General features: G+C 46.6%; 1 protein-coding gene and 1 pseudogene across 9 annotated transcripts in view; both read left to right on the top strand.

Moving 5' to 3' along the window:
- The window catches only part of PARP16 (poly(ADP-ribose) polymerase family member 16), a 41,978-nt gene extending 19,067 nt beyond the window's left edge, over window positions 1-22,911 (top strand). For 4 of the 9 annotated variants that reach the window (XM_090270778.1, XM_090270780.1, XM_090270779.1 and 1 more), the window contains 4 exons: window positions 1,029-1,200; window positions 2,589-2,730; window positions 4,092-4,173; window positions 4,768-5,312. In XM_090270778.1, coding sequence (XP_090126904.1) covers window positions 1,029-1,200; window positions 2,589-2,730; window positions 4,092-4,173; window positions 4,768-4,863 — 492 coding nt within the window. In that variant the 3' untranslated portion in view covers window positions 4,864-5,312. Of the gene's footprint in view, window positions 1-1,028; window positions 1,201-2,588; window positions 2,731-4,091; window positions 5,313-22,364 lie in introns of those variants that run through there. The other 5 variants (XM_090270782.1, XM_090270786.1, XM_090270783.1 and 2 more) reach the window with 4 other exon arrangements.
- LOC150016647 (superoxide dismutase [Mn], mitochondrial pseudogene) lies at window positions 16,538-20,207 on the top strand (annotated as a pseudogene).
- Window positions 22,912-24,591: the final 1,680 nt, after the last annotated feature.

Here is a 24,591-nt window from a genome sequence, read left to right as displayed (position 1 = left end):
ATGCTGTGGCCCCAGAATAGCAGCTATTCTGGGTAGCTGCTACCTGAATGTTGTGTTGAGGAGGATTCTGAATCAGTGAGAATGAGTACCATGATTGATATTTTTATGCTGGCCATCATGGTTCATTATTGATGTCTACCATGGACCAGGGATGTGTTTACTATGCCTTCTGTAGGCTCAACTTGAGGTATTTAACCTGATATCCTTCTCTGTCCACCTGGCATGCTTCCTCATGGAGGGCACCAAGTCAGCACCTACCACCAGGGAGCTGCCTTCTAGATTTTTGGACATTTTCTAGGTCAACACCAATACAAAAGTTAAAACTTACCCTGTCCCTTTTATAGGCCTTCCTTATTCAGCTATAGTTTCTGGTCTGAGAGATTCATTTTTTTTTTAATGACTTAGATTGCTTCCCCCTTCAGGTGCGATCCCCATCTCAGTACATAAGGGTGTGACTTTGCTTCTGCAAGCCCATCAGTGTTGCCTTGCTAAAGCATTCATGTAGCAGGAGTCACTATATATACTACAACATACACCCTCTGATGGAGTGCCCACGCCTCTCATGTGCCAGATGTCCTGATCGCTGCCTTATACACACTGTCTCATTGAATCCTCATCCACGACCTTATGAAGGAGATACCATTATCACCATTTTGCAAATGTAGAAACTGAGACCCAGAGAGTTTATATAATGTGCCTGTTTGTTGGAGGTATAGGCAGGATTCAAACTCAGATCTCTTTGGACTCTTATGTTTTTCTCACTCAACCTTGACCTCAGGAATTCCTCGTTTGCCAAGCTAGTCAGGTATATCCACAATCAGCTAAACTGTTATCAGGTAGGAATGTGTTTAGTAATAACCCCATGACGATGTCTTAGGAGTATTTGATCTTATGCCTTTTGCTGGGAGAAAAAGAGGCTTGAAAATTTTGTGTTTATAACTCCGTTGAAGAAAGACCTGTATCGTCTTGCTGTGCCAGTCTATATTTACCCAGTCTTGTTTCTGTTCTGACGGCCTCTGCCATTCTAGACATCGTTGTTCGGGGAAGGGACCTACCTCACCAGTGACTTGAGCTTGGCCCTCATTTATAGCCCCCACAGCCATGGGTGGCAGCGTAGCCTCCTTGGCCCCATTCTCAGCTGCGTGGCGGTGTGTGAGGTCATTGACCATCCAGACGTCAAATGCCAAACCAAAAAGAAAGGTGAGTGAGCACTTCGCCCAGACCTGGGCTGCAGGCCTCTGGATGGGCAGGCTCTTGCTGTTGGCCCAGCTGTTGGGTAGAGTACCCATTGCATGCCAGGGGATGGGCTGAGTCCAGAACAATGTAGGACAGGGGCCTGCCTTCAAGCAGGGAGCAGTCTCCTTTGGATTGAACACACAATGGAAAAGGTATCACTTACTGCAAGGTGGTAGGTAGAGAGTGCCAGGTGAGGGGGCTGATGGGATCCAGGGGGCAGCTCAGAGGAAGGATCCATCAAGGTGGGTCCAGATACTCAGAAAAAGCTTCAGGGAGGAAGTGAGATTTGACAGCTGAAAGGGAGTGGGTGAGGCTAGAGCACGGGCTCCTTAAGTATAGGAAGTGGGTCTCATTCTGTCTTAGGCACCTGGTATCAGTAGGGAGCCTGGTATATACTTGACATTCAATAAATATTTGCCAAACACACTAAAGATGTGTTTAGACCTGTCCCTCCAGGCTGGAGTCCCTGGAGGAGGTGAGAAGCAACTGAGGCTGTGAGCAGTAAATCCCAGGCCTCCAGGGAGCAATGACGGGTTGGCCGCCCCAAACCACTTACCCCATGTGTCCCTCAGATTATTTGCCCCGCACCCCCTGCTGTTTTGCCTGCAAAGGTTGAAGAGTCACAGGACTGTCCTTCTAGTCTCCAGAACTGATCTGTTGGTTCCACTGAGAAAAGGAAAATTGAGAAAATTGTCCCTTCCTGGCCCCTAATGTAAAACAACTGGAACTCCAAGGAACGGGCCCAGGTCTGACGCCACCCTCCTAAACCAGACAGCATGAATATTTGCATTTATAATTCTTAGGAAGTTTGCAAATCGTGACATTAAACATCAAAACAAAACCTTGCAATGTCTGCTGTCACACAACTTTGGCCTTGTTTGAAATTGCCAAAGCCTTTCATGTTATTAAAAGAAAAGTTTTGTTTCTGTTTGTTTAAACAAGCCCTGGTACAAAGAGTAGGAGATGTGCTCTAAGAAGCTCGAATCCAGAATGGGCCATTTAAAAGGCCTGCTAAGAGACACGTCTCAGATCGAGTCCTTTCCCTCGTCCCAGATTTTTTTGTTTTGGGTATCAATCTGCTTCTTTCCTTTGTGTTCCCCACTCAGTTAAGTTTGTTTTCCCTCTTGTATCTCTTTTATTTTCCTATTTCGTTTTTCATTCTCCTGTTTGTCTCTCAGTTGATTCTCCTGTTTTACACTATGCTTCATATATACACATCAGCCCATTCCTCAGCCTGCTAGGACTCCCAGGACCAGGAGGCCTGACTCATTGATATTCATAATTTGCTGCTTTTATTGTTGTATCCCTCTCCCCATCCCCCAGTAAAGTTGTGCTTTTCCCTACTTACTCAGATTCCAAGGAGCTGGATCGCAAGAGAGCAAGGATCAAGCACAGTGAAGGGGGAGACATCCCTCCAAAATACTTTGTGGTCACCAACAACCAGCTCCTGCGAGTGAAGTACCTGCTGGTGTACTCACAGAAGCAGGCCAAGAGGTGAGACGGGCGGCCCCTGCTGAGGCCCAGAGTGCACCTGAGGGCCACACTAGAAGTGCTGGGTTCTTCGTTACCAGCACCCCTTTCCTCCAGTCTTAGGCCTCAGCTCTGTACAAAGTATATAAATCGCGTGCTAGACATGGCGAGGGGTGAGGCTGAGGTTGGGTAAGGTGTGGTCCTGGCCTGCAGAGGACTGTATGTTCTAGTGAAGAAGACAGGAAGAGATTTAAACACAAAAAAACAGGAGGGACTGAGTGAGGCCAGATTGGCTGCCCCAGACCGTGAGGCCCCTCGGCCACCTGGGCTCCTGATCCCAGTCTGAAACCCACTGATTAGATCAAGCTGAGAGGCAGGATGTGGCTGGATACTGGCTGGGATTGTGTGCTGCCCAGCTTGGTCACTTTCCATGGTGGCTGTTGAACCACCATCTTCTCTCTCGGCCTGAGATGTTTCACCTTCATTGTTAAAGTGAAGGTATTGAACCCAAGAGCAGATGAGACCTTCTGGCTTCTAAGAGCCATGGTGGATGCCTCATCCCATCTCAGCAGGGTCGTGGGGGGGTTGTGTGCAGGGGTCTCCAGGGTCGGGGTCACTTTGAGGTCTTGTTGCATTGTTGGAGTCTAGCTTCTCATGGGGATGAGCAGCAGGTGAGCAGATAAGACAGGGAAAGGGGGTCACATTTAATACTTCCCACTCCTGCTTGTACACATCAGTGGTTTCCATGCTTCCAGATTTCATAAGCCAGTAAAAATCCACACACCCCCTCAAATTTGAGAAATTTGTGTAGGGCTTCTGAGTCTGGGGGACATTATTGTTTGTTTTAAAACCCCTTAGCTTTTTGTACTTGAAATTTTTATTCCTTCACACTTATCCCTGGAATATCTTTTTAGTGCACACTTGGATGGTTTAGACCATCTCCCAGTGGGCCAAAGAGGATTTCCCCAGCACAGGCTGATAGCTGTACATGTCTAAAAGTGAAAAGACTTTTGCTAAAAAACCTGCCACCTGCTGCCATCTGGGCAGACACCTTGAACGAGGTCATTCTTCTAGATACCAAAGTCCTGCTTAAGAAAAGACGGGATAATGAAGGTTCAAGAAGAGCAGCTCTAAAAGAGAATATCAGGATGAGCTCATTGCATAGCTGTCTTCGTACATTTAGAACATGTTCTGGTGAAAGGCATGTCAGTGCCAGGGCAAACAGCCTCAGATTTCTTGAGCAAAGGAGAACGCACGAAGCTTCATTTCATGGCTCACTCAAAGGGTGAAATTCATCATTTCATCTTTGAGCCAGAAGTTGTTGCATACACTTTTAAAAAATGTTTTTCGCATTTTGCCAACATCACTCTTTTTTCCCCCTTAAGCAGGGCTTCGAGCCAGCTGTCCTGGTTTTCCAGCCATTGGTTTACGGTCTTGATATCTCTGTATCTGGTGCTGCTGCTCATAGTGAGTGTTATCAACTCCTCAGCTTTCCAACACTTCTGGAATCGTGTGAAAAGATAATCTTTTGGGGCCTGGTGTGGGGACCACCTCAACTGTGTGCCTTATAACAACTTGTGCTGTACCTCCTGTGCCCCACGTCTAGTCAGGTTGAGCCTGGGGGCCAGTTGGGGACCACAGGGCAATTTTCATATGCCATAAATGTTTTGATTGCCTTTGATGATGCTCCCAGCCACACTCCAGCCAATAGGGACCGTTGGTCCCTAACTCATAGGTTTCGGGGAGCCCTCCTGTCTACTCCTGCCTAAACAGTCCTAGGGAGTTGGCTTTTCGGTCGGGGCCAAAGGAAAAAGTCCTGCTGCATTTAAAAACAGAGTGTCCAAGCTGTCAGTGGTATGTTTACAATTGCTCCTGGCGGACTTTGGCCCTTTCTCTAATGCCTTCTGGAAGGCGGAAAATGTGTAGTGGGGACGATAAATCACTAGGCGGCTGCCTTGTTTTGACTTGAGACACTCAAGAGGAACAGTTATGTTTCTCATAAAAATCGGTGGGATCGGTTTTTGAATTCCATCCGCTTTTGTGAGTACAAAACATTTTCAGTTTTCTCAGATCAACAAACAGCATTCTGCTACAGCTGTAACCCCTGTGCCCGACCATGGACGAGAAAGAAAGGAGTCAGAGATCTCACTAACTTAGTGAGCAACTCCGGTCGTCTTAAAAAAAAGTTACCAACTGCTGATGATAGCTGCAGGCCTGCCTCCTGATCTTGTTCTCACAAAGCTGCCTTGACTGGCCTGCCAGCCACAAGTGCCCTCTGTCACTACCTCAGTGTGTCACAGAGGTACATGGACTGAGCCTCCCTCAAAGGGGTCACGGGTCATTGGGACTCAGCCTGAGCTTCACATGTGCGGGGAAAGCCTCCTGTTGCCCCGAGAGCCTCGGCTCTCCTTGCTGTGATCCTCCTTCCTGCCCTGTTTCAGTTGTAGGGGAGCCCTGTGTTATTTGGGGGCGGTGAGGGGAGATTTCTGTAAAGAAAGGGGAAAGACATTTTTCAATAATTGGTGAAGTTGTGAAAAAGCCACGATCATGGTTTTTATATTGAATATGGGAACATTTCAGAATTAATAAAAATATTTTCCTAATTACCAGGTTGCCTTTGTGACTGTGTTCAGCTTCAGCCCGGATCTGCCATGTGTGTGCTTTTGCTAAAAATCTTACCCTCTTTTTCCTTCCTTGTTTGAGGTGGCTGTTTACTGGAAAGCATATATCATCAGGATATGTGGTAGGTGTTGGATTTCTAGTCACTGATATACCAAACATGGGCACCTACTGTGTGCCAGGCACTAGAAATAGGGCAGGATCAAGATCAAAAATCCCTGTCCTCATTGAGCTGTCAGTCTGGCTCAGTGGGCAGTGGACATCCCCAGCAGTGAGGCTGACTTTAGGTGGTATTATTATAACAGAGTTTTGGAAAATACTTGGCAAAACAAAATGTCTTAACATGGCCTAGAAGTAGGGAAGTGACACATGTAGCCCTGCATTGTGCCCTTATGTACTGATTTCTTTAATCCTCATGACGGATAAAAATTGAAGTTCCGGAGAGTTTAAATAGCTTGCCCCAGGCTACTTGGCTAGGAAGTGGCAGAGCTGGGGGTTGAACCTGGCAGACTGACTTCAGTGTTGGTCTCATGACCACCATGTGATATACTGCCAGCTCCACCTACCCCCGGCTCCCTGGAAAGGGGATGTTCTGCTGAAACCTGGAAGAACCATCAGTGGAAGGCTAAGAGGTGGAGGCAGAGTATTTAAGGCAGTGGGAACAGCACATGCAAAGACCTAGAGTTCTTGATGGAGAAGCTAAAAGCAGGAGGGTCATAGGAAGAGGTTGTGAGCAATGGGGCTGGAGAGGAGGGCAGGGGAGGCCATTAGAAGGTTTTAAGCAGAGCTCTTAAGTGGGAGATAATATGTTTTGAGAAAAGTCATTCTGGCTGGTCGTTGAAGAATGGATTTAGGATTATTTTGAGGGTTAAAATAACTGATATTTACAATAGTGCCCAGCACCTAGTATGTTTCAGCTGCTATCACTATCATCATCATCATCAACACTATTGTTTTTTTTTTGTTCTGTATCTTTTTTAAAATTTAGTTTTTAAAATTGTTGATACTAATATTATAGATGTCCTCAATTCCCCCCCTTTGCCCCCTTCCACTCAAACTACCCCCCACTCAAACTTCACCACATTGTTGTCTGTGTCCATGGGCTATGCATATATGCATATATGTTCTTTGGCTAATCTCTTCCAGTCCCCCACACACACCTGGCTCCCTTCTGAGATAGGTCAGTCTGTTCCATGTATCCATGCCTCTGGTTTTACTTTGTTCGTCAGTTGATTTTGTTCATTAGATTCCACATATGAGTGAGATCACATGGTATTTGCCTTTCTCTTACTGGTTGTTTTTAATGGCCCAACAGAGGAGACAGGCATGCAAAGGGGACAGCAGAGTATCCAGGGAGACAGGAGGAAACCAAGACAACAGTGTCATAGAAGCCAATGAGGAGGGCTTGATGAGTAGTGTCAAAGGATGCTGCATTGTCAGGATTATACCTGAGAAGTTTCTATTGGATTTACTGAGCTGGAGTGATATCAGTGGTGAACTTGGCCAGAGGAGTTCAGCGTAGGAGATGGGGACAAAGTCCGACTGCACAAATGTGAAATGTTGTGCATGGTTTCCAGAGGTTCTCAGGCAATGTTTATTTAAAACCAAGTCCTTTTTTCCTGAGCTTCCCCACCCCCACCAAAAAAAGAGGCAATATCTGGTGTGACTGTGAAATAGGCACTGAGCTTGAGCTTGTGCTTGTGAGGACATGAGGATGAGTGAAGAATGGCTCTACTCTCCAGGAGCCCCCAGACTAGTGGGGGGCCAATGGACAGACACATTTTTATATGGGGAAGGAAGTACCTGGCATCTAGAAGATTGGAGCAGGCAGGAGAGAAGACTAGAGCAGGGCCATATGATGGCTTTCCTGGGCCCTGTGAACTTTTGCTTTCATGGGCCCCTTCCTCAATAACAAATACTTAAATTTAGCCCTGGCTGATGTGGCTCAGTGGATTGATTGCTGGCCTGTGAATCAAAGGGTCACTGGTTTGATTCCCATTTGGGGCACATGCCTGGGTTACAGGCCAGCAGTTGGGGTCATGCGAGAGGCAACCACACATTGGTGTTTCTGTCTCTTTCTCCCTCCCTTCCCTCTCTAAAAATAAATAAAATCTTTTTTAAAAACTTAAAATTATATCATATGACTACATTGGTATAAAGATGACTATATTACTGTTACATACTAAAACATTTTCTTCTACTTGAAAGCTCATTCTTTCTCTTCTGATTATAAAAGAAATTAAGACATTTTCACAATGTGGGTCTTAGGCATTGTTCCTACAATGGCTAATGGATGAGTCAACCCTGGCCTTAGGGTAGTGGGGGATAGTATGAGATCTCTGGGTACCTGGGAATGGAGAGGTAGGAGGGACACAAACTGTAAAGACTCACTTTTATGTAGCACTGACCCTACATCTAAGGCAGATCCCATAGGCCGGCCAGCCCCAGGTAACGGCACATTTAGGTGTTGGGAGTAGTTCAGGAGGCTCATGCTGCAGGCACTTTTCCATGGAGGAGGAAGAAGCAGTGTCTTTGCTGACAAAACACCCCCTGGGCAGAGCTTCACCAGGCAGCTAACAGTAAGGGAGACCAGATGGTGGTTCATTTGGAACCACCTCACATTGGAGCTCCAGCTGCCTTGGTGTTGTGAAAGCAATCTCATCAGCCCACTGTCACTAAAGCCACTGTCCGGGAGGACAGCTTTGAGAAGGGTGGCAAGTGAATCTCCCATGGGTGAGGTACCTGCTTCTGGGAGGTCCTAAGAATCCTATGAGCTGTCAGTTTCCACCACAATGGGAAGTTTTATTCTGTGGGCTTCTGTGTATGTGAGAGAGATGTAGAATAGGGATGTGGCTCACTGTTGTTTCTTATTCGTTTCATTAAACACCAATTGCCTGCCAGACCAGGAATGGATGGGGAGTTTGTGATTTAAAGAGCCCAATTCAGATATTTTTCTTTAGAACATCGCCCCATGCATCTGAGCCTATTCCTGCTGCTAAACCCTGGAGGTTTGGGTTGGCTGGGAATCAGTGGCACGCACCCTCCCTGTTGCCATGGTGATTCTTGGGTGGGGGGTGTAGGACTGGATTCCTTCCTCACATACACAAAATCCCAGGACCATGCCCCTCCCTAAGTCCCCTCTGAAGCTCCCACCCATCTCCCCTCTCCCCTCATCTCCACCCTGCCCCACCTCCTGAGTTTTCCATCTCTTGGCCTTTGTTTGTTTTTGCTTTTGTCAGTCTCTTTCCTCTGGATGGGTTTCTGTTTGTTTCCGAACTGTCTGGGGCTCTGCACCATGGAGACAGTGTCCCGGGCTGCCCCAGCCCTGATCTGGTTAGAATAAGCCCCTCTCCTTTGCATGCCTCTCCAACCTGATGTTAGGAACATCCCAAACAAATCACGGCATTCTGAATCAAGATAGAAACCACTCACCGCTGCTGACACTCTTGTCCACCTGGGCAGGGTTTTTAGAAAATTTCTGGTGTCCCACTGCAGTGTCCATATAGTGCAGCTCTGAGAAGGGGAAGCAGCATTTATTGAACACCTACTGTATGCCAGCTAGTGGGCTGGGCTTGGAGATGTTTCCTGCATTAAAATTCAACTGCGCCCTGGCTAGCGTGGCTCAGTGGATTGAGTGCTGGCCTGCGAGCTAAAGAGTTGCCGGTTCAATTCCGAGTCAGGGCACATGCCTGGGTTGTGGTCCAGGTCCCCAGTTGGGGATGTGCAAGAGGCAACCACACATTGATGTTCCTCTCCCTCTCTTTCTCCCTCCCTTCTCTCTCTGAAAATAAATAAATAAAATCTTTTTAAAAAAATTCAACTGCAAGCTGCTGAAGGGCAGTGTCCAGGTTGTCTTTGTATATCTTGAGTATATAAGATACAGTGGATGCTCCAGAAGAGTTTGTTGAGTGAATAAATGGATGAAAGGATGCAAAGAATTCCTGCCATAGTAGAAGGTAATGATTAAACATTGGCAAAGGGGACTGAAGTTTGACTTGAGAAAAAAAATGTATTGCCAAGACAATGTGGGTGGGTGAAGTGTTCAGAGAAGGTTGTAAACGTCTGTTGCTTGATTTCAGGGAGTTCCATTTGCTTTCTGTCACCAGAAATACTTTTAAGAATAGTGGAGGGTGGGCAGGACAGAGCCTTTGTTTCACTAAAAAGGCTCAGACCTAAATGCAACTGGCCTGAAAGAGGTTAAAACATTGATTTGATGCTTATTCAAACACATGTGTGACTGATGACAGCCTTTCCTAAGAACAGGTTTTAGTAATGAATGGGGGCGGGGGGTGAGAAAGAAAGAAACCACTAGAAATTCAAGGGTGAGAGGAGCTTTGACCTTGTGAGGGGGTAGGAGGAGAAAAGGGAGGCTGGGTGATTGAAGTCAAACTCTCAATACCAGGGAAGAAAAATAAGCTTTCTTCCCAGGCTAATACTGTCAGCTCTGCCATGTCCCAAAAGCAGGGGGCATCTGGGATGCTGGGAGTGGGACCTGATGCCACACCATGAACAAGAGCTCTGGGCTCAGCTTTAATGGGCTTTGCAACCCCATCACTGCAGACCCAGCAGGTGAGCTCAGAGGCACACAGAGCACTGACTTGGGCCTGGAGGGGCAGCCCCTCCCTGGCTCCCCCGCTGCTTGCTCAGAGCAGGAGCATCAGCCTGCTCTGATTAAATTCATTTCTTCGAGACCTCATGTCCAGGAGCTGCCAGCAGCCAAATCCCCCAATGGTCTGAGATGTTCTGACATCAGAGAATAAACAGGCTCCCCTCTCCAGCCAGCTGTGATGAGCAGCATGTCTGTTGCCCCACCCAAGTGGGTGGGGCAGCAGCCCTGTGTCCACCTCCAGCCGAGGCCTGGGGGACATGGGGAGTGGGTGGAAGGGGGAGGAGGAGAGGCTGTTGTCTGTCTCCAGACTGCACAGGGCATTCCTTCCCTGGAGTCCCCATTTGGCCTCAGCGCCAGGCATCTCAGCCTTAAGCCACTCCCCACGCAAGCTCTGTAATGACTCTGTGACCTAAGAGAAGACTTGCACCAGGCCACTGTCCCTGGGGTCAGGCCCCTTCACCATTGCACAGGGGCTGCTTGGGGAATCTGAAACTCGTACATCATTCTAGCTAGATCTGAAGCGATCACACCCAAATGGCTCATTTTATAGAGGTGGACACCCTGAGTCAGCAGCAGAAGCCGGACTAGACGTGGGCCTTCCATTGCTGTCCACTGCCTTGGGATGCTGTGGATGTTGTGGCTAGAATGACGTTAGGGCCCCTGAGCGAGGGGGCGGCTCATGTTTTTGCAGAGGAGCAGAGGTGTTTTCAGCCTATGCCTGTTTTGGAGATCAGGCTTGAAGCCAAGCCATTTCCTGAGGAAGCAAGGCTTCTGGAAAAGTGCTGTTCACCAGCTCCTCCTAAATCATCCTGTCGGGAACAGATCTGGGGCAGCAGGACCTGAGTGGGGTTCTACAGTGTCCAGAGACCAGCATTCGTCTGGGCTTGTCTAGGCCACGGGAGACGGACAAGACAGACTTTGGGACAGGAACCACCCCCCCCCACCCCCCCGCCAAGCACACACCATCTGCTTCTCTGCCCTAGGACTGGCCTTAGACTGCGGGGGAGGAGAGGACAGCCTTTCTCAGCCAGTCTGCAAAAGGAATTCCTCTAGGAGCCCCTCTGGCAGCAGACAGCCAGGGTGGGATGGGGGGAGGCAGACAATGTGGGAGCCCAGGGCGGCCCTGGGGTCTCTCTGACAGTCTGTCTCAGGTCTCCAGCTTTGTCTCTGTCTAGCTGTGTGTATCAGTGTGGATGGTGTGTGTAGGCGGCTGCATTTCTGGTTGGAGATGGGTTTCTTGGCGGGGACGTGTGAACTTATGTGTTTGCCTGCATATATTTGTATCCACATCTGTGCAACCTTATGTATGTGTGTATCTTGAAGGGAAAGTGTGGGTCTCTATGTCTTTGCATAGATGAGTGGGTCTACTTCTGCCTACATGTGTCGTGGGAGTATGCATGTGAGCATTTAGGTTATTTTGGTATAAACATGTATTTGTGTTTCTAGCTGTAAGTTTAGGCATGTGTGTCTCTGGGAGTGTGGACATATATTTATTAATAATATGTTGGGCCCTGGCTGGTGTGGCTCAGTGGATTGAGTGCCAGCCTGCAAACTGAATGGTCGCTGGTTCGATTTCTTGTCAGGGCACATACCTAGCTTGCAGGGCAGCTCCCCAGTTGTGGGCATGCGAGAGGCAGCTGACTGATGTTTCTCTCACAGGTTTCCTTCTCTTTCTCTATCTCTTCCTCTCTCTAAAATTAAATAAATAAAATCTAAAAAATAAAAATAAATAATATTTTGGTGAGTCCCTGAAAGCACATATACCCGTCTATTTACATTTGTGCAGAAGTCTTCATTCACTCCTTCATCAATTTATTCATTAAGTGATGTTCTTATTTACTAACAGACATCTTTAAAGTGCTTGCTCTGAAGATGGAGGCATAGGTAGACATGCTTTGCCTCCTTGTTCAGCCATAAGAAGGATCACAACTAACTTCAAAACAAAAAACACCCAGAATTGCTAGAAAATTGAGCTGTATGGAAGTCCACAAACCAAGGATATAAAGAAACCATATTCATCCAGATGGGTAGGAGAGGGGAGATGGGGAGCCAGGGCAAAGAGGACATGGTGTGGTGGCAGCGGGCGCAGCCAGTGGAATGGGTGGTCCCACATTCACGTGTGGTAGATAAAAATCGGGAGGGATTCCCTGGGAGTGAGCAATCCCAGCCCCAGGCCAGATCGCACAGTGCAGCCCAGGGTTCCAGCGCTGGAAAAATAAAGCCTCTTAAATTCTGGCTATAAAAAACCAGTAGGGATTGGGACAGTGGAAGAAACTGCTGATCTCTCAGGAGAGTCTGTTTAAAGGGCCCCCAATGGCCCTAGAAAGAATGCAAACTTACCCACTCTGGGAACCACCACCAGGGCTACTGCTAGAGAGGTGCAAGTCACATATGGGAAGGGGGTGAAGTGACTGGAAATTGGGCAAGTCCTGAGCAAGCCTCTAGCAGCCAGGCAGTGGCATTGTCTCCTCTCTGACTCCTCCCCACACACACAGCCACAAAGTGGTAAAGTGGGTTGCTCCGCCCTGGTGAATACATAAGGCTCTGCCCCATACAACTTAACAGGTGTGCCAAGACAGGGAGTCAAAGCAGTTCTACCTAATATACAGAAACAAACACAGGGAGGCTGCCAAATTGAGGAGACAAAGAAATATGGCCCAAAATGAAAGAAGAGAACAAAACCCCAGAAAAAGAATAAATGAAACAGAGATAGCCAACCTATCAGATGCAGAGTTCAAAACACTGGTGCTCAAAGAACTCACTGAGTATGGCAAAAGCATAAGGGAAGAAATGAAGGCTATACTAAGTGAAATAAAGATAAAATCTGTAGGGAACCAATAGTGAAGGGAAGGTAGCCAGCCAGGGTTCAAATCAAGGATTTGGAACATGAGGAAGAAATAAACAGTCAACCAGAACAGAATGAAGAAACAAGAATTCAAAAATATGAGGAGAGAATAAGACTTTGGGACATCTCCAAAAGTGCCAATATCCAAACCATAGGGATGCTAGAAAAAGAAGACGAAGAGCAAGAAATTGAAAACTTATTTGAAAAAACAATAAAGAAAAATTCCCTAATCTGGTGAAGGAAATAGACATACAAGTCCAGGAAGCACAGAGTCCCAAACAAGTTGGACTCAAAGAGGACCACACCAAGACACATCATAATTAAAATGCCAAAGTTTAAAGATAAAGTTACCCAGAAAAGAGTTCCCATAAGACTGTCAGCTGATTTCTCAAAAGAAACTTTGCAGGCAAGAAGAGACTGGCAAGAAGTATTCAAAATGATGAAAAGCAAGGACCCACAACGAAGATTACTCTATCCAGCAAAGCTGTCATTTGGAATGGAAGGGCAGATAAAATGCTTCCCAGACAAGGTAAAGCTAAAGGAGCTCATCATCACCAAACTTGTATTATATGAAATGTTAAAGGGATTTATTTAAGAAAAGGAAGGAGATCAAAACTCGTCGGCAGCCGTCCGTCTCGAGAGACGATGGTGTAGCTTCTTAAGAGTCTATCTGCACCGCCAAGAATGGCTGTGCAGTCCAACTCGGGAGTGACACGGTATCTGTCTCCTCCCGTGTTGAATCGACATCTTGCGATGACGCTGGAGTGTCCTCTCCAGTGAAGCTGAAGCTACAGAGCCTGGGCAGGGTGATATGGAGGGTCTGCTGTTGCCCATGCAGCAGACCCCCCCTCTCTTCGCAGCTGAAGGGTCCAAGGGAAAGACGGAGTCAATACAGCTTGGCTTCAGGTGCGCCGCAGGAGTTGCCGGTGTTGACTACAACGTCAAACCGCCTTAGGGACTCCGGCTCCGGATTTTCTGTCGGGGTTTACTCCCTTAGCCTTTCCCCTGAAGAGGTATGCTGCAAGGCAGTGGAGGTTTTTTGGAGTCAGAGTTTTCCTTCTCTGATGTGCCCTGACTGGAAGATCGAACCAGCGACACTTAGCTCGCAGGCCGACGCTCAATCCACTGAGCCAAACCAGCCAGGGAAAGATCAAAACTATGAATATGAAAATTACAACAAACTCTTATCAACGACTGAATCTAAAAAACAAAACCAAACTAAGCAAACAATTAGAACAGGAACAGAATCATAGATAAGGATATCATTTGGAGGGTTATCAGCGGCCGGCAGTGGGGAATGGGGAGAATAGGGGAAAAGGTACAAGGACTAAGAAGCATAATTGGTAGGTACAAAATAGAGAGGGGAGATGTTAAAAACATTAAAGGAAATGGAGAAGCCAAAGAATGTACATGCACGACCCATGGACATGAAGTAAGGGGGAGGTGTTGCTGGAGGGGATGGGGGTACGAGGCGGAGGTGGGGAAAAGGGGAAAAATTTGAGACAACTGTCATACCATAATCAGTAAAATATACAGTACTTAAAAAATAAATAAAGTACTCACTCTGTGACTGGCCCCACACTGGGCCCACAGTGGGAATTTAGAGAGATGTCCTGGGTAGCTCCTAACATTTGCAAGGCTCAGGGCCAGAGTAAGTGAAGGCTTATATTCTTATGTCTAAATATTTAAATATTATTAAGTCAAAACAACAAACAGCAAAGGAAAATACTCAATCCTAAAAACCTAGAAGGCTGGGTTTGATTCTGAATCCTCAGCTCCTCTTGAGTTCTGAGCTGGCACTCAGTAACACACAGCTAGTGGCTCTGTCCCATATCTTGAGGAGCATTGCATATGCGTTACTTCTCACATGTGTCCAAACCACATGCATGCACTCCACAAACAGCTGCCTCTTGGTCATCCTTTAGGCCTAGGGGTGCCCACATCATTGGCAAAGTCTGCCCAAATGGATCCAAGTAGGAAGTAATGGGGTCCCATGTGTACCTGCTTTGTAATCCAAAAGGAGGGCATGGACTCCTGGAGGGCCCATTCCCATGGCCCAGGGACTTCTCACTGTCTAGTGTGGAGCATGGCCATCTAAAGAGTGGACACAGGGTAAGGGCCCTTTTTGCCTGTTTCTTCATGGAATTTACAATCTCACATCAAGCAGAGACATGAGAGCAATACAGTCCATGGCTATAAGCAGCCTGTGTGTATCTTTGCCCGTGTATCCATGTCTCTGCATGTCTGCCTATGTGGATATATATGTGCCTATGTGTGTGTATTTTTGTTTATCATTGTCTGTCTTGTCTTCTAGAAGGCAGCGCCCACAGCTTTTCTCCCACCCTTCCTTCACCTGAGTTGACTTAGGACCATGAAACAGATGGCGTTGTAACAGAACCCCTGGGCTGCTCCGATTGAAACAGAACCCACGGGCTGTTTAGTTAGGGGTCCGATTGCCCGCTGCCAGAATTATAACTCTCAATACCAGAGTTTAGTGGAAAGAAAAAGAATTGTTTATTTGCACATAGTTCTGCCTCCCCCTCCCAGACCTGGCCAGTCTTAGGAAAGTTAGAAACACTGTTTCCCTACTTCCTAGGCACAGTTCAGCTTTACCAGTAGCTGCCAGTCACTCAAATCTGATTGGGGAGGTCCTTTCTGTGCTGTGGTGCCCTCCAGCTCTCAAAGCAGAACCGCCTGGATTCTCAGCCTCCTTGTAAACTGCCTTCTTCCTGCAAACCGCGTGGATCTCCTCTCCTTCTCAAAACTGCATGGCCAGATCCTCTTAAAGCAGCCTGGAGACCCCCTCCTCCAAGCCATATGGAGGGAGCACACCCCAGCTAAAATATCTGCAGCTGCTTCTATCTCCCTGACCGCGTCCTCTGACGCAGTGGGTGTTGCAAGCAGTTCTGACCATTCACAGAACCCTACGCAGGCTCCGTAGGCTCCTTCCATACCACCCCACAGTCTAAGACCCCCTCCCATCTTCCTGAGCCTTGGAAGTTTCAAAGGGATCTTTGTGCAATAAAGTTTCCAGCCACTAGCCCCAGGCATGCAAAGGCATCCTGAAAGCTGCCTCCTTTTCCTTATCTCCCAGCCGCAACCTCTGGGGTTTGTTTTTGGACTCCCCTGTTTCTGTAACAGGGTGATGGGAGGGGCACTGGTCTGAGCAACTGTTCTATGCTCAGCTCTGTGATCTGGCCTTAGTTTCCTCATCTGTAGAATGAAAGGGCTGGATTACCATGTCTTTAATTTACAGGCCTTGCTTGGTTTACAGAAGGAGTATGATTGACTGTGTGAGTTAATTACTCTCTAGAAGTCAGATTGGGGGATGCCTAATTATAGATTCCCAGCTCTGCCATATATGAGCGGTGTCTCCTTTAGAGTTACTTAGTCTCCCTCAGAGTTGTGGGGATTAAATAAGAATGTGTGTGAAGGTCAAGCACCACGCCAGGCTCACAGATGTTCAATAAGTATTAGTTTCTGTCTTTAGGTAGGGTCTTTCCAACTTTCATACCTTATAAATTCTGGGCTCAATAAACATGTTGACTAATTGAAATTATTGGAACCACATGTTTAGGGAGTTCTGGCCTTATGTTGGTTTTGGGGGGGTAGTTAGGTGAGAAAATTGGGCTCTTGTCTCACTGTCTTCTAAGAAGCTGCTAACTGAGATCTGCATGTGAACCACTCTGTTCCTACCATTTGATGGGGACCCTGGACATTTTCGCAGTCCCATGTAAAGCATGTGAAACACAGGTTCGATGCCCTCCTCTGACCTGATTCTGCCCCTGAACCCCTCCCTGGTGCTTCAGGATCTTGAGCTCAATAGGATCAGGCCACAGAGCAGAGTTGAGTCAGGTAAGGCTTCAGCTTCCCAACATGTCTGAGCCTGCCTGACCAGCCATAACAGTGGGCAGATTGAGCTAGAGAGAAGGCACCTGTCTCCCATGACTGATCTTCCTGGGAAGGCATTGCTCTCCTCCTGAAATAGATGGCCTTAGGATCCTGGAACACCAGAGACTGAGGAGCCCCTCTTCCCGCAGGGCCTGTGGAATGGCTGAGTTCCAGCAGGAACAACACAAAGAGAGTGGGTAAGGGCAGGCGCCAGCACCTCTCAGCCAGGGCTGGTTGGGGTGGCCATCTTGGGAATCCCCTGGCACCTGTGATATTTGGCAGTTCTTGGGCTCTCCTGGAAGATCTTTTACCTAGAGGGAATGAGGGAGGGGTCTAGGGCCTAGCCAGGGTTGCTGAGTTGGGGAATGCTCTGCACATGAGCTGAGGGTGGCTGAGGCCCTGAGCGAGGCAGGAGAGGGGCTACCTTGGGGTGAGGCTGACCATCCCTCTGACCCCTCTCCCACACACATGGTCTCCCAGCTCCTAGGGTTACTGAGAAGGTAGGAGCAGCTTAAACTACAAAAGACCCTTTTGGGGGTCATTGGGGATCTCCCTCCACCATCTCTAGGCTGTTCCATTTGGGACCAGAACTGGGAATTTTCCTCTTGAAAAAAATTCAAAGCAAGGGAGCAAGTGGTGAGTTGAGGCCAAAATAATGTGTTTAAGGAAATTTCTGCTTCATGCTGGCGAGGACAGGAAATGTCTGGTCAAAGAGCTGCTGATGGCCAGGGTCTCTGTAAGTAAACAGGCCACCTCTGATGGCCTCCCTGAGCTCATTTCCTTCAGCACTGCGTGAGGAAGGTGATGTCACCAAGCAGGGCCTCTTGGTCATGGAGTTTGTCAGTGAACAGGACAGAGGCTCGAGGATTGCCGGCAGCCTGGGTGCTGCTGCCTAGTTATTGCAAACAGCTGCTTCCCACACAAGCGGCTCTGACACCCTCCTGCATATACTCATTTATGATGGGACTCCAGCCACATCTATGACCCCATAGCCAAGGTTGTTTCTGGGGAAGCTTGGGTTTAACTGTGAAGTTGCCAGCTCCCATGCAAGGCCTCTTCCTCAACCAGAGCACTAGGCCTTCTCTGGTCTATGGAGAGAGGACCTAGGATGGGTTCCGTTGCAAGGAATGGCGCCTGGAGGTACAGGCCCATGTCCCTCCCCAGCGCAGAGCAGGCAGTGGCAACGTGCCCCACAGCCTGTCTCCTGGGGCCAGGCAGCCAGGACCAGGGTGGGAGTTTCCATGAGCAGAGGGCCCAGGTCAGGGAAAGCTGGGTGGGGTGGGAAAGAAGCCACAAAGCCCTCTCTGTGCCTCCTGCAGTGGCTCTTCCCGAGCCCTGCAGTCACCAGGTGAAACTTTTATGGGGTTTGAAAGCCCTGAGACAGAGTTGCCGAGGAGCAGCTGCCAGAGTTGGGCTGGGCTCCGCAGCTTCCCCTAATTACCCTGTGCCACCTCCACTTCACCTCCTGGCTGGGCATTGCAGAGCAGTGAGCCTCCAGGTAGACAGGTGGGCCAGAAGCTTCTTGATGGTGGACCTTAGCCTTTTACTTCTGTGTGTCCCCTGGAATCCTGGGCTAACTTCACAGGGGGCTGCTCAGTCACACAGACCCACCCCACAGAGCAACCAGACCACCCCATGCCTGCCTGACCTACCCCAGGCTGCCCGAAACCCTCACACTGACCAGCAGGATCACAGGAGACCCACTGACTTCCTCATGTGCAGCCTGACTGATCAATAGGCCAACCCACTGACTTACTCTATTTATTAAAAACAAAAACAAAAAATTAAACTTCTGGTTTGTCCCAGGGCATATACTGGGTGCAGGAGACACAGCAGCGAACAAGACAGACAAGATCCCTGCTCTTAGGAAGCTAGCAATAAGCAAACAAAACAATGACAGAGTGTGATTATATATTGTGAAGGAAGTAAACAGGATTGTGTGGGAGAGAGTATCCAGCAGGCCCTACCCTGGATATAATGGTCAGAGAATGGTCAGGAAAGACCTCCCTGATACATAATCTGAGACCTGGGGGATGAGAATGAGAGGGGAAAATCCATGCAAAGAGCCTGTGGAAAGAGCTTTCCAGGTAGAGGCAAAAGCAATGCCAAGGTCTTGAGTTGAGGAAGAGCTTGGCATAATCTTGGCAAAACCAGAAGACCAATGTGACTGGGACATAGCGAGGAGGAGGTGGCATGTAGGTGAGGTTGGAGGGATGGGCAGGAGCAGGCCAGACAGTGCCTTGTGAGCCACAGTAAGGACTTTAGGTGTGAGGGGAAGACCCTGAGAGCTTTAAGGAAAAGTGTGACACACATTCAAGAAGGAATAGACAGCCTGAAGAGCCCAACCTCCACCAAAGACATGGAATCTATAGCTCAGAATCTCCCTATAGAGAAAACTCCAGGCCTAACATTAAGGAAAAAAGGGTTTTTCTGCTTATAAATGGTATTCAAAGTCAACTGTGGTTTTGTCAGATCCATGATTGGGAATCCCCTAATGACGAGGGTCAGCTTAGGTTGCAGGTTTTCCACTGCTTGGCAGGGGTCAGAGTCCCTAACACTTTGCATTATTCGAGGGTCAGTTGTGGACAACAGTGTGGGGGTTGCCTGAGGGAAGTAGGGGGGCTGGGTGGAGGTGGGCAAAGGGGGAATAAACTGGGACAACTGTAATAGCATAAACAATAAAACATGATTTTAAGAGCAGTCAGCACAGCGTGGCGGCTCGAACTCGGAGAAGCCTGCGGTCGGCCTCACCTTGTTGTCCCCAGTGGCGTCCAGAGTGAGCCAGAAGCCGGTGCCAGGCCTGGTGTCTCTGGGCTCCAGGCAGAAGCACGACCTCCCCGACTTGCTGTATGACTATGGCGCACTGGAGCCTCATCACATCAGCGCCCAGATCCTGCAGCTGCACCACGGCAAGCACCACGCGGCCTATGTGAACAACCCGAACATCACCATCACCGAGGACAAGTACCGAGAGGCGTTGGAGAAGTGTCACGTTACAACCCAGATAGCTCTTCATCCTGCGCTGAAGTTCAACGGTGGAGGCCATATCACTCACAGCATTTTCTGGACAAACCTGAGCCCCAATGGTGGTGGAGAACCCAAAGGGGAGTTAATGGAAGCCATCAAACGTGGCTTTATTTCCTTTGCCAAGCTTAAGGAGAAGCTGACCGCTGTTTCTGCTGGCGTTCAAGGTTCAGGTTGGGGTTGGCTTGGTTTCAATAAGGAACAAGGATGCTTACAGATCGCTGCTTGTCCTAACCAGGATCCTCTGCAAGGAACAACAGGTCTTACTCCACTGCTGGGGATTGATGTGTGGGAGCATGCTTATTACCTTCAGTACAAAAATGTCAGACCCGATTATCTGAAAGCTATTTGGAATGTAATCAACTAGGAGAATGTCACTGAAAGATACATGGCTTGCAGAAAGTAAAACGTGAGTGTTACACCGAGTACATAAAGCTCTTTCCAGCTATTTTGTACTCGTGCACAGTACTTCAATATACCCAAGCTGCTCTGTTGTAGAGTTTCTGAATGTAGCTTACTCAACTATTTGATTAATATAACTTAGTGCAATGAATAATTTCTTGTTTTAAAATTTTGTTACTGAGCATCTGTTTGAAAATACTGCTTTGTATGATTTAGTCTTTTGATTGAACATTTTCTTCAGAGAGATAAAATACTAGGAGGTTGTAAATCCCACCATAAAGCCATCAACAGTATCATATCCCTATATAATTGGGGCCTCTTGGGAAGCCTTTCTGATCCTGTTCTACTGCACTTATAGAAAATCTAGTCTTTTAACCCAGTTTAACAATAAAATATTAAATTTTTCCCCCAAATAATAAAAAAAAATATATATGATTTTAAAAACTCACAAAAAAAGAAAACCAATTGTATATTAACAGTGGATGCTTGGAAACTGACATTACAAAAACAATGCCATGAACAATACTGTCAATAATATGGAATACTTAGGGATTGATCTGACAATAGCTATGTAAGATACACTGAAAACTACAGGACAGTGCTGAGAGAAATTCAATAAGACCTAAATAAATGGAGAGAAGTACTGTGTTCATGGAGCTAAAGACCTGATATTTTCAATATGGCAATTCTCCCCAAATGGATCTACAGATTCAAAATAATTCCAATCAAAGTCTCAACAGTTTTGGGATTTTTTGTTTGTTTGTTTTTAAAAGATTTTGTTTATTTTCAGAGAGAGGGGAAGGTAGGGAGAGAAACATCAATGTGTGGTTGCCTCTTGTCCGCCGCCAACTGGGGACTTGGCCCGCAACCCAGGCATGTGCCCTGACTGGGAATCGAACTGGTGACCCTTTGTTCTCAGGCCAGTACTCAATCCACTGAGCCACACCAACCAGGGCTCAACAAATTTTTTTGGTTTTTTAAATTTATTTTTTAGAGAGTGGGAAAGGGATGGAGAAAGAGAGGGAGAGAAACATCAATTCCTTGCCTCTCATATGCGGGCCCCAGAGGATGGGACAGAACCCGCAACCTAGGCATGTGCCCTGACCAGGAATCTTACCTGTGACTTTTCAACCTTTGGCTTTGTGGCCCAGCCAACTGAGCCCCGTCAGTCAGGGCACGACAGGGTTTTGTTTTGTTTTTGTTTTTCTGAAGAAATCAATCAGCTGATTCTAAAATGTATATGAAAATGCAGAGGACCTTGGATAGCAAAACAATTTTCAAAAGAATTATAAAGTTGGAGGTCTTTCCCTACTTGATTTCAGGATTCAATATAAAGCTACAGTAATCAAGACAGTATGGTATTGATGTAAACATAAGCATATAGATCAATGGAACAGAAAAGACAGTCCAAAGCTAAAGCTGCACACGTATTGCCAATTGACTTTTGACAAAGGTGCCAGGCATCCTTGGGGAAAAGACAAGCTTTTCAACACCTAGCACTGGAGCAACTCAATATCTGTGTGGAAAAAAATGAACATCTACCCTTACCTCACATCATACACAAACATTAATTCAAAGTGGGTCACAAACGTAAATATAAGAGGAAATACTATAAAACTTCTAGAAGAAAACATAGGAAAAAAATCTTTATATCTTTATATCTTTGGATTAGGCAAAAAGTTCTTAGCACTTTTTGTGCTAACAATAAAATAAAAAGTTGATAAACTAGACTTCATTAACTTTAAAGCTTGTGCTCTCTAAGATACCATTAGGAAAGTGAAAAGACAGTTAGTTACCAGTGGGCAGGAATATTTGCAAAATATATATCCAACAAAGGAGTTATATTTAGAATATATTTTTTAAAACCTCTTTATATACCTAAAATATATAAAAAAAAACAAAGGATTTGTGTTGAGGATATAATTTAAAAGTATATGCAACTCAATAAGAAAACAAACAAAAAAATGAGCAAAAAGTTTGAACAGATACTTCTCCAAACGAGATATGCAAACAAGCACATGAGCTGATGCTCCTTGGTTATCAGAGAAATGTAAAGTAAAACATGTTAAGAGACCACTCTACACACCCACTAGAAGAGCTGAAATTAAAAGACTGACCATGCCAAATGTGAGCAAGCATATGAACAACTATAATTTTTCTACATTACTGGTGGGAATGTTAAGTAATATAAACACTTTGGAAAACAGTTCGTCAACTTCTCAAAAGTTATACAGACACCTCTAATATGACCCCTTATTTCTCTCCTAGGTATTTACCCAAGACTGACCATGCCAAGTATGAGCAAGCATGTGAACAACTATAATCCTTCTACACTACTAGTGGGAATATTAAGTAGTATAAACACTTTGGAAAACAGTTTGTCAATTTCTCAAAAAGTTAAACAGACACCTCAAATATGACCCCTTATTTCTCTCCTAGGTATTTACCCAAGAGAAACGACAGCCAAGTCCACACAAACACCTATACAAGAATGTTTATACAGCTTTATATATATAATAGCTATAAAATGGAAACAACCCAAATGTCCATCATCAGGTGAACAAATAGTGGTACATCCATACAATGGAATAATACTCAACAATAAAACAAAATTAATTATTGATGCAGTGAGTAACATGGATGAATCTTAAAATTATTAATCCACATAAAAAAGAGTACATATGGCCTTGGCCTGGTAGCTCAGTTGCTTAGAGCATCGTCCTGATATGCCATGGGTGTGGGTTCGATCTCTCATTAGGGCACATACAAGAAGCAACCAATGAAGGCATGAATAAATGGAACAACAAATTGATGTTTCTCTCACTCAAAAAAAAAAAAAAATCAGTAAAAAGATTTAAAAAAGAGTACATACCGTATTAGGCCATTTATATAAAATTCTGAAATACAAACTAGTCTATAGTGACAGAATGCAGATCAGTGGTTTGGGTATGGGAGGGTGGTAAGTAGGGCTGGACTTCAAAGAAGCACCAGGAAATATTTTGGGGTAATATTTTCCTTATTTTTATTGTACTGATGACTTCATGGGTGTATACATATGTCAAAACTTATTCAATTGTACACTTCAATATGTCAACTATACCTCAATAAAGTACAAAAAACTGAAACCTGATCTAGTTTTTTAACTCATTCTGGCAGCTGAGAGCATCTGGGAGTCATTAGGAAGCTGGTGAGAGGTGCTGGTGGCATTGGTGATAGCGGAAGTGGAGTGGAGGGATTTAAGAAATATTTTGAGACCTAAACAACAAGACTTGCTAGCAGTTGTATGTGAGGCATGAGGAACTTGGAAAAATCTAGGAGGGCTGCCACCTTTCTGACTTGATCTCGGAGTGGCTGGGGATGCCTGGCCAGGGAGATTTGTAGGTAGGGGTGGGGGTGGAACCAGAGTCCTTTTTTCATCTACCTGTGACCATGGCTGGGCTCCACAAGAAGGGTCTGGAAGGAGACAAGATTTGGAGGGTATTAGCAAATAAATGGCATTTAAAAAGCCAAATGAATGGGTGAGGTCCCACAGGGGGAGAGGATAGACAAAGGAGAGGTCTGAGAACCGAGCCTCGGGTATTCCGTTACTTAGAGGTCCCCTGACGACGGAGGCAGTAGAGCTCATTAGGAAGGAACAGCTGGAGAAGTCCCAACTGTATTAATTTCCCAGGGCTGCTGTAACAAATTACCACAAATTCGGTGGCTTAAAACAGACAGACGTTTACTCTTTCACAGTCTGGAGGCCAGAAGTTCAAAATCAGATCATTGGACTGAACTCAAGGTGTCAGTAGGGCCGCACTCTAGGGGACAGTCTGTTCCTTGACTCTTCCAGCTTCTGGAAGCCGTTGGCCTTCCTTGACTTGTAGCCACATCACATTGATCTCCACGATCACATTACTTCCTCCTTTTCTGTCCATGTCAAATTCTCTCTGCCCCACTCTTATAAGGACATTTGTCATAGGTTTAAGGTCTACTCAGATAATCTGGATGATCTCCTCATCTTGAGATCCTTAATTATATTCACAAAGACCCCCTCTCCCCCAATTAAGGTCCTAGTCACAGGTTCTGGGGATTAGGATGTAGACATATATTTGGCGGGCGGGGTGGGGGGGGGCGCAGGGGCGGGGACCACTATACCAAATGACTGATAGACTAAAGGAATGACTAACTGAATAATGCAAGATGGCAGGATTTCCTGTGTCTGGAAAGAGGGGCTGAGGAGGTCAGATACAGGTTGCAGGAGCCTAGTCTGGAGGTAAAGGACCTAGGCTGCTGCCGGCTTGAGCATGTGCGTGGGAGAGGCTCATGGAGAGGGGAAGTACTGCAGACAGGAATCTCCCAGTCCTCCCAGTCCTGATTCAGCATCTGGCAGGGGCCATCTACACAGCCGCCAAGGTGATCTTTAGAATGCAGATCTATTCATATCACTCTCCAGTGAGTGACCTTTAAATAGCTTTCCACAGCTTTTAGGCCAAAGATGGATATCCTCACCTAG

The sequence above is a fragment of the Furipterus horrens genome, unplaced genomic scaffold, assembly GCF_987537825.1.
Source record: "Furipterus horrens unplaced genomic scaffold, mFurHor1.1.pri manual_scaffold_3, whole genome shotgun sequence".
Classification (NCBI taxonomy): domain Eukaryota; kingdom Metazoa; phylum Chordata; class Mammalia; order Chiroptera; family Furipteridae; genus Furipterus; species Furipterus horrens.
The sequence above is the reverse complement of the archived record's forward strand: the minus strand, read 5'-3'. Positions and strand labels throughout refer to the sequence as shown.